At 40.5% G+C, this 18,277-nt stretch overlaps 1 protein-coding gene across 5 annotated transcripts in view; it reads left to right on the forward strand.

Moving 5' to 3' along the window:
* The window catches only part of WDR7 (WD repeat domain 7), a 380,267-nt gene that overhangs the window by 73,451 nt on the left and 288,539 nt on the right, over positions 1-18,277 (forward strand). For all 5 annotated transcript variants that reach the window (XM_003827244.5, XM_034943806.3, XM_003827243.5 and 2 more), the window contains exon 14: positions 6,117-6,331. In XM_003827244.5, the coding sequence (XP_003827292.1) occupies positions 6,117-6,331 (215 nt within the window). The remainder of the gene's footprint in view (positions 1-6,116; positions 6,332-18,277) is intronic.

Below are 18,277 nucleotides of genomic sequence, written 5' to 3' on the forward strand. Positions count from 1 at the left end.
TCCCACCAACAGTGTAAAAGTGTTCCTATTTCTCTACATCCTCTCCAGCACCTGTTGTTTCCTGACTTTTTAATGATTGCCATTCTAACTGGTGTGAGATGGTATCTCATTGTGGTTTTGATTTGCATTTCTCTGATGGCCAGTGATGATGAGCATTTTTTCATGTGTCTGTTGGCTGCATAAATGTCTTCTTTTGAGAAGTGTCTGTTCATATCCTTTGCCCACTTTTTGATGGGGTTGTTTGTTTTTTTCTTGTAAATTTGTTTGAGTTCATTGTAGATTTTGGATATTAGCCCTTTGTCAGATGAGTAGATTGCAAAAATTTTCTCCCATTCTGTAGGTTGCCTGTTCACTCTGATGGTAGTTTCTTTTGCTGTGCAGAAGCTCTTTAGTTTAATTAGATTGCATTTGTCAATTTTGGCTTTTGTTGCCATTGCTTTTGGTGTTTTAGACATGAAGTCCTTGCCCATGCCTATGTCCTGAATGGTATTGCCTAGGTTTTCTTCTAGGGTTTTTATGGTTTTAGGACTAACATTTAAGTCTTTAATCCATCTTGAATTAATTTTTGTATAAGGTATAAGGAAGGGATCCAGTTTCAGCTTTCTACATATGGCTAGCCAGTTTTCCCAGCACCATTTGTTAAATAGGGAATCCTTTCCCCATTTCTTGTTTTTGTGAGGTTTGTCAAAGATCAAATAGTTGTAGATGTGTGGTATTATTTCTGAGGGCTCTGTTCTGTTCCATTGGTCTGTATGTCTATTTTGGTATCAGTACTATGCTGTTTTGGTTACTGTAGCCTTGTAGTATAGTTTGAAGTCAGGTAGCGTGATGCCTCCAGCTTTGTTCTTTTGGAGAATTGACTTGGCAATGCAGGCTCTTTTTTGGTTCCATATGAACTTTAAAGTAGTTTTTTCCAATTTTGTGAAGAAAGTCATTGGTAGCTTGATGGGGATGGCATTGAATCTATAAATTACCTTGGGCAGTATGGCCATTTTCATGACATTGATTCTTCCTATCTATGAGCATGGAATGTTCTTCCATTTGTTTGTATCCTCTTTGATTTCATTGAGCAGTGGTTTGTAGTTCTCCTTGAAGAGGTCCTTCACATCCCTTGTAAGTTGGATTCCTAAGTATTTTATTCTCTTTGAAGCAATTGTGAATGGGAGTTGACTCATGATTTGGCTCTCTGTTTGTCTGTTATCAGAATATAAGAATGCCTGTGATTTTTGCACATTGGTTTTGTATCCTGAGACTTTGCTGAAGTTGCTTATCAGCTTAAGGAGATTTTGGGCTGAGACAATGGGGTTTTCTAGATATACAATCATGTCATCTGCAAACAGGGACAATTTGACTTCCTCTTTTCCTAATTGAATACCCTTTATTTCTTTCTCCTGCTTGATGGGACACAGTTAAATTACTGAGAAACAGTTTGATCCTTTTGGGTCTTGCCTTGTCAGGTAGGGCTGGAGCAGGGTTAAATGTGGAGCTAATTATTATCCACTGCAAATGGAACACCTTCCTGAGAACTGTACCCAGTGGCTCATGAATTTGAGGTTTCCATCCTGGCTGGTCAGAGTAGGTACTATTCACAATCCTGTCTGAGTCCTGGGTACTGTACCCTGTAATCTTTTGAAGTAGTTCTTTCCTTGGCCTTGGGTACTTTCTTCATAGTCACACAGTAATCAGTACTCTGCCGAGTATGTAAGGAGGACCTTCTGCAGGTTTCTGTGGAGCTTTCTTCACCCTGGTAGTCTATTCTGCAAACTCTAGCTGCCTGTACTCTAAGCTATCTGTCTTCAACTTAAGGAATCTGTTAGGCTATTCAGACAATGGATGTTAGTCAGTGTTCAGACAATGGACATTAGTCAATTAAGGATTGTCTGAAAAAGCATTGTTTCAAATCCTTATATCTATTTTTTTCCCAATTATTTTATGTAAAAGGGTAAATTCAGTTCCTATTACTCCATCTTGGCTGGAAGCAGAAGTCTTTTCTGCTAATTTGAATTTTCAAAATCTTTAAATATTCAGGCAGAGTCCACTCTTTCCCTGATATTTTTAAAAACAGGTTTAGTTGGGAATGGATTTTTTTTTCTATCTTTTGAACCTCTGTATTAGTCCATTCTCATGCTACTGTGAATAAATACCTGAGAGTGGCTAATTTATAAAGAAAAGAGGTTTAACTGACTCACAGTTCCGCATGGTTGGGGAGGCCTCAGGAAACTTACAGTCATGGTGAAAGGCACCTCTTCACAGGGCAGCAGAAGGGAGGAGTGCTGAGCGAAGGGGGAAACCCCTTGTAAAATCATCAGATCTTGTGAGAACTCACTGACTATCAGGAGAACAGCATAGAGGAAACTGTCTCCATGATTCAATTATCTCCACCTCGTCCCACCCTTGACACATGGGGATTATTACAATTCAAGGTGAGATTTGGGTGGGGACTCAGGGAGAAACCATATCAGCCTGTTTATTATTCTTTTTGCCTTGTGTTGTTGATTGTCTTCTTATGTGCAAATGTTTTGACCCTCACTCTTGGGGTATACATTTCTCTCTCACCCCAGGAAGTTAATTACCATTGATATGTTACAACCATTTAATCTTCAGACTTTATTCCAACTTTTCCAGTTGTTCCACTACAGTCTTTTACTGCAAAAAGATCCAGATTAGAATTGTGCATGGTTAGTTCTATCCCCCTTTCAATTTAAAATAATTCCTTAGTTCTTCCTTCACCTTAAAGACTGAAAGTTTTGAATATTTCTGGCCAATCGTTTTATAAAATGTTTCCCAATTTCCGTTTATCTGATGTCTTCTCATGGTTATTTTCAGAATATGTATCTTTGGCAAGAAACTGACATTTTTCTCATTACATCTTATCAGTTGGCATATGATTTTAATTTGTTTCATCACTAGAGTTTACTTAGGTCACTTAAGGTGTTTTTTGGCTTCTTCACTGCAAAGTTATGTTTTTTCTTTTTGTAATTAGTAAGCATTTTGTGAAAAGATACTTTGAAACCATGTAAATAGCTTTTCTTTATCAAACATTTAAGTTACTCATTTATTTGCAGTTGGATCTCTATTTTATACAACAGATTACATTCCTAAACTCTTATGTGATGTCTTGGATTTGGTCAGTGGGAGTCCCTTCACACTGGATATTTTTTTTCTTTCAGCATTGTCTTGCTTTACAACTGAAGTAGATGATGCTGCCTCCTCGTGTGGATGTGCTTTTTATCCATCCTGGCTGATACCCTGTGACTGATGTCCTCTCTTCCCAGCATGGTCATCCTTTCTCCCCTTTTGGGATCCAGCACCCTGTGCAAAGCTGCCTACCTGCATAGATGCCCTCTTCTCTCTTTGGGCCCCATCCCATCCCCCCTCACCATATGGATGCCCTTTTCATACCTCTTAGACTTCAACCTTCTGTGCCAGGTTGCTTTCATGTGTTGATTTCTTAGACCCACCTTTGGGATCTGTACTGGGCTGCGTCAGTGTGTGAACTCCCTCCTCTCTCCACTCAGGTTCCAACAGTGTCTCTTGATGCACATGCTTCTGGGGCTGAACCCTGTGCCAAGCTGCTGCCACCACTTCCCTCTTGTTTAGCTTCCCTCTGCACCCTCTCAGCCTCTGACATATTGCTCTGGGCTGCTGCAGGCCCGCTTTTCACCACCATGCCCCTTATCTGACATGGACTCCTACCTTTGCTCAGGTGTATTTACTAACTTTGGGCTCGGTTGTTCAGAAGAGAAGAGGAAGTATAAACTTTTGACACCAGAGATCAAATTAGTTACTTGGAGCTTTTGCAGGTAGTATATTCTCACTTATTTGTTGATTAATGATTTTATTTTAGATATCAATAAGGGAAAGTCACTTAAGCCTTTCCATTATAACTACAAACCACATTTAATGGAGAATTAAGAGCTAGAGCAGTAAATTCTAAATTTATTCCTGTGAAACTTTAAGATATCTGAAAGAATATCATATTATTTTCAAAATTGAATTAACTTTAATTTACTTAAAATTATCTTTTCCCACAATATTTAAAAACATAATATGATATACATTTGTAAAAAATTGATATGTTACAAATCTTCATGTACAAGAATATGAAGTTCTATACTAATTCAACCATGTAAATATATCCTGTTAACCACGTAGTGTACATCTATTGAGAGTATTTTTCTGTGACTGTAATATCCCCTCCCCCACTTTATACTATGAATACTCTTCTCTAACTTGTTATTTTCATTTAACAATATGTTATGGCTTTTATTCTATGTTAATATATATAGCTGAGCTTCCTTTTAAACATTGTTTTTGTAACTTCGCAATACTCCTTTTAGTGGATACATCATAAATTATTGACACAGTCTACTAATGATAGATATTTAGGTTTCTGAAAAATTTTTCTATTACGATTAAGACATACATTTATAACCCAGCCACACACATATATGTTTGGATATGGTATCATTATTTAGCATAATCTTAGAATAGGAATTCCTGTGTTAAAGGAAATGTGAGTTTTAAATTTAATAGAATTTGTTAAAAAAATTACTAATTTTTATTTGTACTAAAAGTATATTACCAGTTTTCTTACATACTTGAGAATGCTGAATATCTGTACGGTAAGAGATAAATAGTATTTCATTATTGCTTCAATTTGATTTCTTTGATTATTAGTGAGGTTGACATCTTTTTGTATGATTACTATCTATTTGAATTTCTTTTCTCGATTGTTCATATTCTTTAAACATTATTTTGTTGGCTTATTTTTTTCTCATAGATTTGTTAGAACTCTGTATTTTGAGGCTGCTAACTCTATCTCCATTTAATCAACAAATAGTTACTCTGTGCCTCCAATGTGCTGGGCACTGTTCAGTGTACCAGGGATACAACAGTGAACAAAACATCTGAAACTCTCTAGCTCTTGTGTAGTTTACATTCTGGGTGGAGAGAGGCAGGTCAAAAATAACAAAAACTTTAAACATATAGTATGTTCTCTGGTGTTCGTGTTATGGAGAAAATAAAGCAGAAAAGGGAGAATTTGATAAGATGGCCAGAGAATAACTCATTGAAAATGTAACATTAAGAGCTTGAAAGGTGGGTGAAGGAGGTGGTGAAGCTCACATTGGAGGAAGTTTTTGCTGTGACTTAGACAAGAAATGCATAGATGGAGATAAACGGAAAGGATAGCCAAATAAAGAAGCTTTAAAGTAGTTGTAGGCCGGGCGTGGTGGCTCACGCCTGTAATCCCAGCACTTTGGGAGGCCGAGGCGGGCGGATCATGAGGTCAGGAGATCGAGACCATCCTGGCTAACACGGTGAAACCCTGTCTCTACTAAAAATACAAAAAATTAGCTGGGCGTGATGGCGGGCACCTGTAGTCCCAGCTACTCGGGAGGCTGAGGCAGGAGAATGATGTGAACCCAGGAGGCGGAACTTGTAGTGAGCCAAGATCGCGCCATTGCACTCCAGCCTGGGCGACAGAGCGAGACTCTGTCTCAAAAAAATAAAAAATAAAAAATAAATAAATAAGTAAAGTAGTTGTAAGTAGAAGTAGTGGTAATTTCCACAAACATATGAAGAAACATTTGGCTGGATGGTGAGAGTAAGAGTCAAGAATTTGCAGACAAAATGTAGAAATTATAATATTTTTTCTGTTTTGTGGAAGTTTCTTACAGAAGCTTCAGCAATTATTCAAGGAGGAAAAAAACAAATTTTAGTAAGACTTTTTTCGTTTAAGATTGATATACAACTTAGAGGAAGGTCAAATCATAGATTTTAATGTTTGTAATGGTGCGATGGGACAGGAGTAGTCAAGAAAACCATCTGGGAGGTAGAAAGAGTGGAAAAGCCTGGAGAAGGTTGTTGGAATCTTAGCTCTGAACTTGACTTTATTGGGAAGTTGCATCAGGGACTTTGTGGGAGAGGAATTCATTGAGGTGGTAGGTACTACATGGAAGATTGTTAGAGGAAGGAAGTACAAAAAAAAATTTCCAGGAGGCATTGATAAAACATGTTTCTACTTAAAAATTTTTCATACCATTTTTTCTTTACTTAAACTATTCAAAATGTTGTAGTATTATGAAATATTTGTGAATATATTTTTCTCACAGGTGCATTGGATCGTTGTGTGATGGGGATAACAGCGGTTGAGATTCTAAACGCTTGTGATGAAGCTGTTCCTGCTGCTGTTGATTCACTTAGTCATCCAGCAGTCAACCTAAAACAAGCTATGACGAGACGTAGTCTTGCTGCTCTTAAAAATATGGCCCATCATAAGCTACAAACCCTTGCAACTAACCTCTTGGCTTCTGAGGCATCTGACAAGGTAAGTTTTATATGTGGGCTCATGAAGTGTGTAGACCCCATTTAACTTCATTTAGTAACATGGCTTTGGCATATCTTAGAAAATAATTTTTGAGAAATGACACTTGAAAAATAAGCTTTTGATTTTCATTTAGGTTTATCCAACATGGTTTGAGTTTTTCAAGTACTTGGCATTTTGAAAAAGTATATTATTCTTACCATTCAAATATTTTAAAATTCTTCCGACTGAATTAAGTGACTTTAGTTTCTGAAATTAGGGCAAACCAACTGTGTGTAATCTGTCTTACTTTTTGGTAGTCTTTCTGTTGAAAGATTGAGCACTAGCTAATGTCCTAAGGAGGGAAAAAAGTAATTTAGGTACAATTAAGATGTCTGTAATTGTGATGTATCATTTGTTTTAAAATTAGGTTCTGATTTTAGTAAGGTTAAGCCATTGTAAAGATTTAAGAAAATGTTTCAGAATACGTATGATGGTGTTGCAGAAGTATTGAAATTTTTCTGAGACCCAAGCTCAAACACACTTTCCTTACTGACACTTAATAAAGTATAAGTTACTTCTTCAGTTAAGAGAAGATTATCCTATTAAAAAAACCAATCCCAATTCATGAATTGGTTACTTATCTTTAGTTTTGTAGAGTCTAGCCACTGTTTGGTCTGTGGTATTTGTGTCATGTAGTATAATTAGAACTAGTTTGTCTCTAGTAATGGATAAATGAAACCTAGAGACAATCTCAATATTTCATCTGAATCACTACTTAAAATTCTAGTTCCATCTAAATATTCATTAGAGTTATTAATGAATAGGCACAAATACTTTTAATTTTAGTCTCTCCTTGATTTTCATTTTTTAAATGGTTAGACATGTGAATAAATAGTAAAGGGGTTGAAAGGCTCATTTGCAGACTTGAAAATTAACCATGAGTTCGTGCGTGCTGATGACACATGAAATACTGTAGGCAGTTCCACTGACCCACATCCTCCAGTAATTCGCAGTAATGTCACCCTTTGATCATTATTTCTTCCCTCAAGATATAAATGTTTATCAGCTATGTTGTATTGTATATTTCAACAGCTGGAACTGTGAAATCGTTCTACATTTTTCCTCTGTGCTTTCAGTAGCAAACCCTAAAGTTTGTGAAGAAATCACAGCTGAAAGCATTGGCCATACCTTCAGTTACTTCCAAGGAATCTTGTAGCTGTCTCTAGAAATTCGGTGTTCATAGCACATTTTCTGACATGATATGTAATTTGATTTTGAGAAAATTTATAAAACAATATGTTTAAGAGCATGCATGCATGTGGTGTAACTCCCAGATATATTCTTTTTCTTGATGGTATCCCCTAGAAGTAAAAATTTGGAAAAATAATTATATAACTTGAAAATTAAAGAAAAATAAGTGGTACAGTAACAGTTATGAATGGCTTTTGTAAGTGGTCATGGTCCATTATGTGATTTTTACAATCTTGTTTGTCCCTGTTTTAATAGCGTATTTTATAGTGCAATTAGTGATAAAAGCACCAGATATCAGAGACACTACACTTATGTATTGTAAAATATATTGCTTGTGAACCTCCTTAGTCTTGTAGCAATGGTAATTGTTGCCTGGCCTACAAGGAAAACAATTATAGAAGGGAGGAAAAAGGCTTAGGAAGCTGAAGCTGCAGGAGGATAATCACTTTATAAAAAATGTATGTTGGCTGGACCATTAGGGATTTCTCTAACTATTTTCTCATGTTGAGTTTGAGGTTCCTTCTGAAGGGAATATTTAAAGAGCTGTCCTCTGGATAGCTTTCTAACCTCAGGAGAAATAAACCCACCCAAAGTTAAAAAACAAACAACTAAGAGCTTCTCAATGGTACAGGACTTACTCTAGGATATTGGATCTAATTTTTTACATGAGTCTTTCTTTTTTTTTTTTTTTTTTTTTTTTAAATTGGCAAATCCAGGATTCGGTTCTTTATTTTTATTTATTTATTTTTTTTGTTTTTTTTTTGTTTTTTGTTTGTTTGTTTGTTTGTTTTTTGTTTTTTTTGTTTTGTTTTTTTTTTTTTTTATTGATCATTCTTGGGTGTTTCTCGCAGAGGGGGATTTGGCAGGGTCACAGGACAATAGTGGAGGGAAGGTCAGCAGATAAACAAGTGAACAAAGTTCTCTGGTTTTCCTAGGCAGAGGACCCTGCGGCCTTCCGCAGTGTTTGTGTCCCTGGGTACTTGAGATTAAGGAGTGGTGATGACTCTTAACGAACATGCTGCCTTCAAGCATCTGTTTAACAAAGCACATCTTGCACCGCCCTTAATCCATTCAACCCTGAGTGGATACAGCACATGTTTCAGAGAGCACAGGGTTGGGGGTAAGGTCACAGATCAACAGGATCCCAAGGCAGAAGAATTTTTCTTAGTACAGAACAAAATGAAAAGTCTCCCATGTCTACCTCTTTCTACACAGACACAGCAACCATCCGATTTCTCAATCTTTTCCCCACCTTTCCCCCCTTTCTATTCCACAAAACCGCCATTGTCTTCATGGCCCGTTCTCAATGAGCTGTTGAGTACACCTCCCAGATGGGGTGGTGGCCGGGCAGAGGAGCTCCTCACTTCCCAGTAGGGGCGGCCGGGCAGAAGCGCCCCTCACCTCCCGGACGGGGCGGCTGGCCGGGTAGGGGGCTGACCACCCCCACCTCCCTCCCGGACGGGGCAGCTGGCCGGGCGGGGGGCTGACCCCCCACCTCCCTCCCGGACAGGGCGGCTGGCCGGGCAGAGGGGCTCCTCACTTCCCAGTAGGGGCGGCCGGGCAGAGGCGCCCCTCACTTCCCCGACGGGGCGGCTGGCCCGGCGGGGGGCTGACCCCCCCACCTCCCTCCCGGAGGGGGCGGCTGGCCGGGCAGAGGGGCTCCTCACTTCCCGGTAGGGGCGGCCGGGCAGAGGCGCCCCTCACCTCCCGGACAGGGCGGCTGGCCGGGCGGGGGGCTGACCCCCACACCTCCCTCCCGGACGGGGCGGCTGGCCGGGCGGGGGGCTGACCCCCCACCTCCCTCCCGGACGGGGTGGCTGGCCGGGCGGGGGGCTGACCCCCCCACCTCCCTCCCGGACGGGGCGGCTGGCCGGGCGGGGGGCTGACCCCCCACCTCCCTCCCGGACGGGGCGGCTGGCCGGGCGGGGGGCTGACCCCCCCACCTCCCTCCCGGACGGGGCGGCTGGCCGGGCAGAGGGGCTCCTCACTTCCCAGAAGGGGCGGCCGGGCAGAGGCGCCCCTCACCTCCCGGATGGGGCGGCTGGCCAGGCGGGGGGCTAACCCCCCCACCTCCCTCCCGGACGGGGCGGCTGGCCGGGCCGGGGGCTGACCCCCCCACCTCCCTCCCAGACAGAGCGGCTGGCCGGGCAGAGGGGCTCCTCACTTCCCAGTAGGGGCGGCCGGGCAGAGGCGCCCCCCCCACCTCCTGGACAGGGCGGCTGGCCGGGCAGGGGGCTGATCCCCCCACCTCCCTCCCGGATGGGGCGGCTGGCCGGGAGGGGGGCTGACCCCCCCACCTCCCTCCCGGACGGGGCGGCTGGCCGGGCAGAGGGGCTCCTCACTTCCCAGTAGGGGCGGCCGGGCAGAGGCACCCCTCGCCTCCCGGACGGGGCGGCTGGCCAGGCGGGGGGCTGACCCCCCCACCTCCCTCCCGGACGAGGCGGCTGGCCGGGCAGAGGGGCTCCTCACTTCCCGGTAGGGGCGGCCGGGCAGAGGTGCCCCTCACCTCCCGGACGGGGCGGCTGGCCGGGCGGGGGGCTGACCCCCCCACCTCCCTCCCAGACGAGGAGGGAGGACGCTCCTCACTTCTCAGACGGGGTGGCTGCCGGGCGGAGGGGCTCCTCACTTCTCAGACGGGGCGGTTGCCAGGCAGAGGGTCTCCTCACTTCTCAGACAGGGCGGCCGGGCAGAGACACTCCTCACATCCCGGCCGGGGCGGCAGGGCAGAGGTGCTCCCCACATCTCAGACGATGGGCGGCCGGGCAGAGACGCTCCTCACTTCCCAGATGTGATGGCGGCCGGGAAGAGGCGCTCCTCACTTCCTAGATGGGATGGCGGCCGGGCAGAGACGCTCCTCACTTTCCAGACTGGGCAGCCAGGCAGAGGGGCTCCTCACATCCCAGACGATGGGCAGTCAGGCGGAGACGCTCCTCACTTCCCAGACGGGGTGGCTGCCAGGCAGAGGCTGCAATCTCGGCACTTAGGGAGGCCAAGGCAGGTGGCTGGGAGGTGGTTGTAGCGAGCCGAGATCACGCCACTGCACTCCAGCCTGGGCGCCATTGAGCACTGAGTTAACGAGACTCCGTCTGCAATCCCGGCACCTCGGGAGGCCGAGGCTGGCGGATCACTCACGGTTAGGAGCTGGAGACCAGCCCAGCCGACACATCGAAACCCCGTCTCCACCAAAAAAATACGAAAACCAGTCAGGCGTGGCGGCGCACGCCTGCAATCGCAGGCACTCGGCAGGCTGAGGCAGGAGAATCGGGCAGGGAGGTTGCAGTGAGCTGAGATGGCAGCAGTACCGTCCAGCTTCCGCTCGGCATCAGAGGGAGACCGTGGAAAGAGGGGAGAGGGGAGAGGGGAGAGGGGAGAGGGGAGAGGGGGGAGGGGGGAGGGGAGAGGGGGGAGGGGAGAGGGGAGAGGGAGCTCTATCTACCACACAGTCCTTCTCTGAATATCCATGAGTCTTTCAATGGAAAGCGAAGCCTGTATTGGGATACTCTATAGAAAGTGCTGCTTTTTGTCTTGGTAACATAGTGTTAGCAATCAGGGCTATATGGAAGTAACAGATATTTTATTTTGCTAATTATGTTAATTATACTGGACATTGAAAACTTTACAAAGATGGAGAATTTACTATCCTGTAATTTTTTTCTCACAGTAGAAGATCAAGAGGGTATTAAGTAAAATACTTTATTACTGTGAATGAGTCTTTTGCAAGAATGTGTATATTTGAAACCCTTTGCATTTCTCTTATGACATGTATTTTTTCTTTATATTATGATAACTTATATATTTATCTAATTCTCCCTACTGAAATTCAGTCTTTTTGAGAGCAGGGATTTTTGACTTATTTATCTCTGTGCTTTTCCATGACATCTAGCAGCAGCTGCTGTGCAATAACTATGTGTTGAATTGGATGATGTGGAACAGAAAGTGCAGAGAGCCTTTTCTTTCGCTGTTTTGCCCTTGTCTTTGCCATTGCCTCATAACTGATTGTCGTAAGACCCCTGCATTGCAGCCTCAAGGCTGTGTTCATGAACCTTTAGATGTGGAGCATTCATTAGTAACTTGCAGTCTTCCTTTGCAAAAGGAAGTTTTGCTCAGTTTTGCATTCTTCCTTTGGTTTTGGTGAGTGAAGTTGTGTAGGTATAACTCATTCTCCTTCCTTGCCTTCTCTGTATTATCAGTGTTCTAACCCATCCTGGACTTATCTCAACTTTATCCTTTCCTTTATTCCTGTTCCTTTTGACTGTAGACCATGATAGCTCATGTGTGACAGATTGACATTTTGGGATGGGTAATTCTTTGTTGTTGGAGGACTGGAGTCTATATAGTAGGATGCTGAGCATCATTTCTGTCTTCTACCTACATCACATCATGCTGGTAGTAGCCTCCTCTTTCCAGTTGTGACAATCAGATGTCTTTAGACGTTGTCAAATTTCCCTTAAGAGGCAAAAATTGCCCCTGGTTTAAAACCACTGCTTTTGAAAAAAAAAAAAAAAAAAGCTTGAAATAGCAGGAATCCTGCATCCTCTATCCTATCCCTCTTTTCCCTTCCCTACCCTTGTTTTTTAATCTCACTCTTCCTCAGGACAGTGAAGCCATTACCAACCCTTAGCCCCTCCACCCATTTTGGCAGAGTTAGTTCTTACATTCTTTTTATGCTCACATTTTTTTTGTTCATACGTTTCCCAAAACACTTTTCCCTTTGTATGGGGTATTTTTTGTTCTTTATATTTGTCTTCGCTACTAGATTTTAAACTTCTTCAGGACAGCAGTTCAGTTTTTCATCTTTTTATTTCCAATACTCAATGTAGTATAACTATATTGCATTGTAGTATAACTACACATAGAGTATGGTACATACTAGTGAAAAATGGTAATTGCTCAAGAAATTTAGTAGGAAGTTAGTTTGAGGTGTCAATTAGAATTGTGTCGTAGAAGAACTTGAATGCAAAGCTGAGGATGTAATTTAATGGGTGCTGACATGATGCTGAATACTTTTAAAAGGATACTTTTGATTGCTTAAGAAATATTTTGTCATATCTAACATTTTAATGTAAGACACTTACAAATATTGATTTGGGAAATGAATTGTGAGGTTACTGGAATGATAAAGTGAGAGGTCATGGGGACTGGAAATAGGATTAGGCCCTGGAAATGTGGAAAAGCGGATGGTTAGGAAGCTGTTGCGTAAGTTGAATAAATAGGACTTCACTCTGGTCTTGAAGAGTTTGATGTTCAAGATTATTTCAGAAACCAAAACCCGGCTGAGGGGAGAATGGCAGTGCTATTAACAGGAATGTACAGGCCATGGAATAGGCTTTGAGGATGATTGTAATAGGAGACGTGCATCTTATTGGTAGTGTTAGGAGTTGGGGTGTGTGCAAGTCAGCAAAATACCTTTGAGAAATAAGTGACATGATGGTGAGATAAAATAGAGATGGTATTATTTTTTTCCTAAATAGGTGCTGGAGTGTAGAGCCTGACTTAGACTGCAGTTCACGTTTTTGGGTGCCTGCTGTCATTTGATTTTTTTCAGATATGCTCTTTTCCTGAATTGTCACTGCAAATAGGTGAGGTAGTTCTTATTGTCCCCAATTAGCAACTGATGCACCTAAAGACAGTTGGATGGAACAAAGATTGGCAAACTGTTTCTATAAAGGGCTAGAGAGTAAATATTTTAGGCTTTGTGGACTGTCTCTGTCACAGTGACTTAACTTTGCTTTATAGTGTGAAAGCAGGCATAGACAATATGTGAAGAAATGAGCATGACTGCTTTCCAATAAAACTATTTACAGAAGCAGGTGGTGAGTTGGATTTGGCCCATGGGTCATAGTTTGCCGACCCCTACATCAGAAGATAGCATTGTTAATATCAACTACATCAGAAGATAGCATTGTTAATATCAAGATTGTAAGTATAGTTCTCTGGTGGAATGGCTTTTGCTTTATTTTTATAAAAGCAGTTCGAAAGAGTGGTTAAGAGCCTGGGTACTGGTGACAGGCATGTCTGTATTCAAATTATGTTTCTATAACTTGCTAGCCATGGGTGACCTTGGGCAGGTAAACTCCAGTGGCCTCCTGTCATCTTTAAAACAAAATTCAAACTTTTTACAGTTGCCTCTGAAACTCTATGTGATCAGACATATGCTTTCCTCATTTAATTTTATTCTTCAATCCTTGATTATTCCAGTTCTAGCCAACTGACTCTTTTTAAAAATATGACTATTTGTTGAATGGATTAATGAATGAGAAAAATGAATGAATTATACTTAGTACATTTTGACTACTGGTAATGCATTGCAAAATCTTGGTATAGAATTACAAGATAGAAATTGAGAGTTGTTTGTAAAGTTATCCTTTAAGAAATTCTTTTTAAGCCACATCTTCGTATGATATTATTGAGAGACAGAGTATGGAAATGGAAGAAATTTGAAGACAGAATGCCTGTTTAGATATCAGGAAGATGAAGATGAGCCAGTGAGAAGCAGAGAAAGAGAAATCATACAGGCGGATTCTAGATCACACATACAGTTGAAAACAAAAGTAAAAGGTCTACAGTTTGTCAGAGAAATGAAATAACATTAAGAATTGGGGTGTGTAGGTTTAGTAATTAGGAAAGCCATTGGTGATTATTAAGAGAGCTGTTTTGGTAGAGTTGGTTTGGTCAGAAATCAGGGTACAGTGAGCTGAGTTAAGAAGTAGAGGTAAAGAGTGTGGAAGAAATTAGCTTTTGATGGAAAAAGAGGAGGGTAGTAGCTTCAGTGTCTAGGGATTTAAGATCTGGGTTTATGCTCTGTTTAGGAGATCACTGAGCATTTATGTTGGTGGGAGGATAACGGGTGGGACAATGCAGGAGGACATGGTGTTAAGAACAGAGCTGGAGAGTTTACCCTTACTAGAAATTGTTTCTTTGTAATTGGTAATGATTAAAGAGAGGAAGATGAATGTACCAAGTCATTTTCAGTGGAAGAGAATGAAAGTAGGCTGTGATTTCTGTTAAAAGGAAGGAAGAGATGCTTATAATTCTTTGGAGGTAGAGCCATCTTTTTTTCTCTTTTTTCTTTCTTTAAATCCCAACACCACCCAGCATAAGCAGTTCAGTGGATTAGGAGTTAGAAGATTTGTAAAATATAGATAACCAGTCATTTATAGATTGCACATGATGATATTTGGCAAATGCATGCATGCATATATTTAGAAGATGGTCTGAGCATATCCGGTGATGTTTCTGACATGTTTTTCTCATAAAGCGTTTGCTACATACATGGTTCTTCATAAAGAGATCTTGGGCTAAAGGGATTTTATTAGTGAAGCTAGAAAACCATTACTGCCATGAAATTAATTTCTTCATCCTACTGTGTGTAATTTTCTGTTCTGCAGCTTTACATCTTGAGCATTGTTGTGCCAATCAGAATCACCTTATTTATAGGGGAAAATGATGAGGTTGAGGAAGTGGAAAAATGACCAGGATGATTTATCTTTTACCTTACATTTCTCTCATGTTGTCTAATTAGTCAAAAGTCTGAAAAAAATGAATGTGCTATATTTGCAAAGGTCAGTAGCTTTGTATTCTGTGTAACGAGGCAAGAGAATGGAATTTAGAAGTCAAATATAACCTACTAAGAACATAGTCTGTTCTTATGCTTGCAAAATTCACTCTAAAAACATTTGTACTGATTGAATAGACTTTATGATTCACTGTGAAAAGGGCACTGTAAGATACAGACAAGGACAAGCCAAATGACATTGTGTACAGGATACCAGGCCTTGTTTAGTGAACTGTTTTTGTCCTTAGAAGAATTCTTATGATATGTATGACCTTTGAAGAATCAATTAAATTTGTTTAACATTCTGTCCCAAAACTTTAATGAATATTTTAATAGAAAATATGAGTATGTTGATAATATATTATTATATACTCATAAGTATGTAAGTTTTGTTTGTCCTCTGTGGTTATTGGGACAAAATTTTAAATTACGCCAATTGTTGTCTAGTCCCTAATAAATAAAGGAGCCTTAGCTAAGCTGTCCAGTCTTAAGAAAACAAAGGAGTAAATGCCTGTGACTATAAGAGGGGAAATACATTTTCTCAGTCAAATAAAGGAAACGTTTGTCCCCTTCCATTCTGGAGAGATACTAGAAGTAATATTATTCCAGTAATAAAATAATCATGATCTTCTAACATGCTTATTATTAGCTTTGGTGATTATATGATATAGAGATATTTAAAACTTGGCCAGGCACGGTGGCTCATGCCTGTAATCCTAGCACATTGGGAGGCCGAGGTAGGCGGATCGTTTGAATCAGGAGTTGGAGACCAGCCTGGGCAATGGTGAAACCCTGCCTCTACAAAAATTAGCCAGGCTTAGTGGCACACACCTGTGGTCCCAGCTGCTCTAGGGGCTGGGGTGGGAGGATTGCTTGAGCCCAGGAGGTTGAGGCTGCATTGAGCTGAGATCATTCCACAGGACTATAGCCTGGGTGACAGAGCGAGACCCTGTCTCAAACAAAAACAAACAAATTATTGTCAGTCTCTCACATGATAACAGAGATGATACTCTCAAAGAATAATGTTTGGGTATCATAATAGTTATACTCATAATTTTGATTGCTTTCTGAATCCTGGCACTTATAAGCTAAGAATAGCAATCAGGAAATTTCTCCTCCATGATTTGGCATATTAAAATATGGACTTTGTGGATTCTCTGAAATGTCCAGATCATTTAGATAGCATAAAATCCTCTTTTTTTTTTTTTTTGCAAAATGTGTTGTTTAACTTTTTGAATAGGGAACATTTTGATTCCTATCTTTTAATTAAGATGTATTGAATGTTAACTCTTTTTTGGTAACTCAGTGCAAACATTGGTTATAATAATGCGTTCTAGATTTATCTGTTGATAAAATATTATCCACATTTACTTCCTTTCCAAGTTTCCTAGACTGCTGGATTTTTTTTTCTAAATTGCTTCTTTATAAACCTTTTATCTCTTTGCTCTTCTCTTGACTATTATGGCCACTGCTAATCCCTGCTACTCTATCTCTGTTTTTCTCTGAAAACTGATATAGTAGTGTTTAGATCTACCATCTTAACATTTGAGTTCCATTTCACTGTTTTTATGTTTATTTCTATTTTTTCTTGGCCTCTTTCAGATTCAGCAAATATATTTAAATTTTACTTTCCCCTTCTTATACTTGTTAGCTATAGATTCTGTTAGTATTCTTTTAGTTTTTGCCCTAGAGATTGTAAGTACATCTTTGACTTATTACAGTCTAAAACAAATTATTCCTATTAGAATTTCTCTGCTGGTGCTAGAGCCTTAGAACACTACAACTCCATTTGCCCCCCCTTCTTTTTACATTTTAGTTGCCATGCATTGTAACTTTACATATACTTTAAATTCCACTAGACATTATTATTGTTTTGTTCAGTCAATATTATTTAATATTCTTATATTTAAACTCTGTTCTTTTTGTACTTTACATTTTTATGTTTTCATCTAAGATCATTTTCTTCCTCGAAAGAACTACTCATTTCTTTTAGTACAAGTTTATTGGCATTGAATTTTCTCAGTTTTTGATTGTCTGAAAATGTTCTCTGTTTTTGAAGGATATGTTTGCTGATTATATATTTTTAGGTTGGTGGTCTTTTGCACTGTAAAGATTTCATTATCTTCTCATTTCCATCTTTTTTTTGGGGGGAGGAAATAAGCTATCATTCTTATTGTTATTCCTTTGGATCCCCCCATTGCTTTTAAGGTTTTCTATTTTTCCCTTGTTTTTTAGCAGTTTAAATATGACATACCTAGATGTGATTTTTTTTTTTTTTGTATTTGTACTGCTTGGAGTTGCCAGAGCTTTTTGAATCTGTAGGTTTGTGTCTTTCACTAGTGCAGGAAAATTCTTGAGGCCATTATCTTTTCAGATGCTATTTTCTTACCTCTCTTTCAGAAACTCCAATTACATGTAAATTAGACTGCCTCCTTTGCCCGTTTTTAAAAAATTGTTTTTCGTAGGTTTCGTGTTCTTCTCTGTATTTTGTAATCTTTGTCTCCCTCTGTGTTTGAATGTATATATTTTCTGTGTTCCATAGTACTGTTTTCTGCTGTTTTTCCACAAACTCCTTTACTGAGTTATACTTTTAATTATTATTACTGTCTTTATTTCTAGGCTACCTACTTGATCCTTTTTTAAAAATAGATTTCAGTTATCTGCTGAAATTCTTTATCTTTTTATCTTCTTTTCCATCATTTTCTATATTTTCTTGAACATATTAATCCTAATTATCTTAAAATCTTTATCTGCCAACTCTAATATCTGTATCACTGGTGACTCTCTTTTAATTGCCTCTAATCTCAGTTATATGCTGTAATCTCTTGGCATGTGTAGTAATTTTTTGTTAAATACCAGACATTGTAGGTAAAAAAAGTAGCTTGTTCAAATGATGTCCTCTTCTAGAGGGGGCTCACCCTTTCTCTGCTGTTCAGATAGAATAAAGGCTGACCAACTTAATATAATCAGGGACTAACCTGAGTCAAGGCTAGGTTGCAGTATTTTAAATCTCTGCCTATCTGTGATTTTGCTTCTACTTCTCTAGTCCTTCCAGGGCTTCCAACAGAGAGCCGAGAATATTTAACGGGGTTCTTTTGCTTGTTGAGTCCTGAATCCTACTTCTTATCTTCTTAGCATGACAACCCTGCCAAAAACTCCAT

The sequence above is a fragment of the Pan paniscus genome, chromosome 17 (assembly GCF_029289425.2).
Source record: "Pan paniscus chromosome 17, NHGRI_mPanPan1-v2.0_pri, whole genome shotgun sequence".
Taxonomy (NCBI): Eukaryota; Metazoa; Chordata; class Mammalia; order Primates; family Hominidae; genus Pan; species Pan paniscus.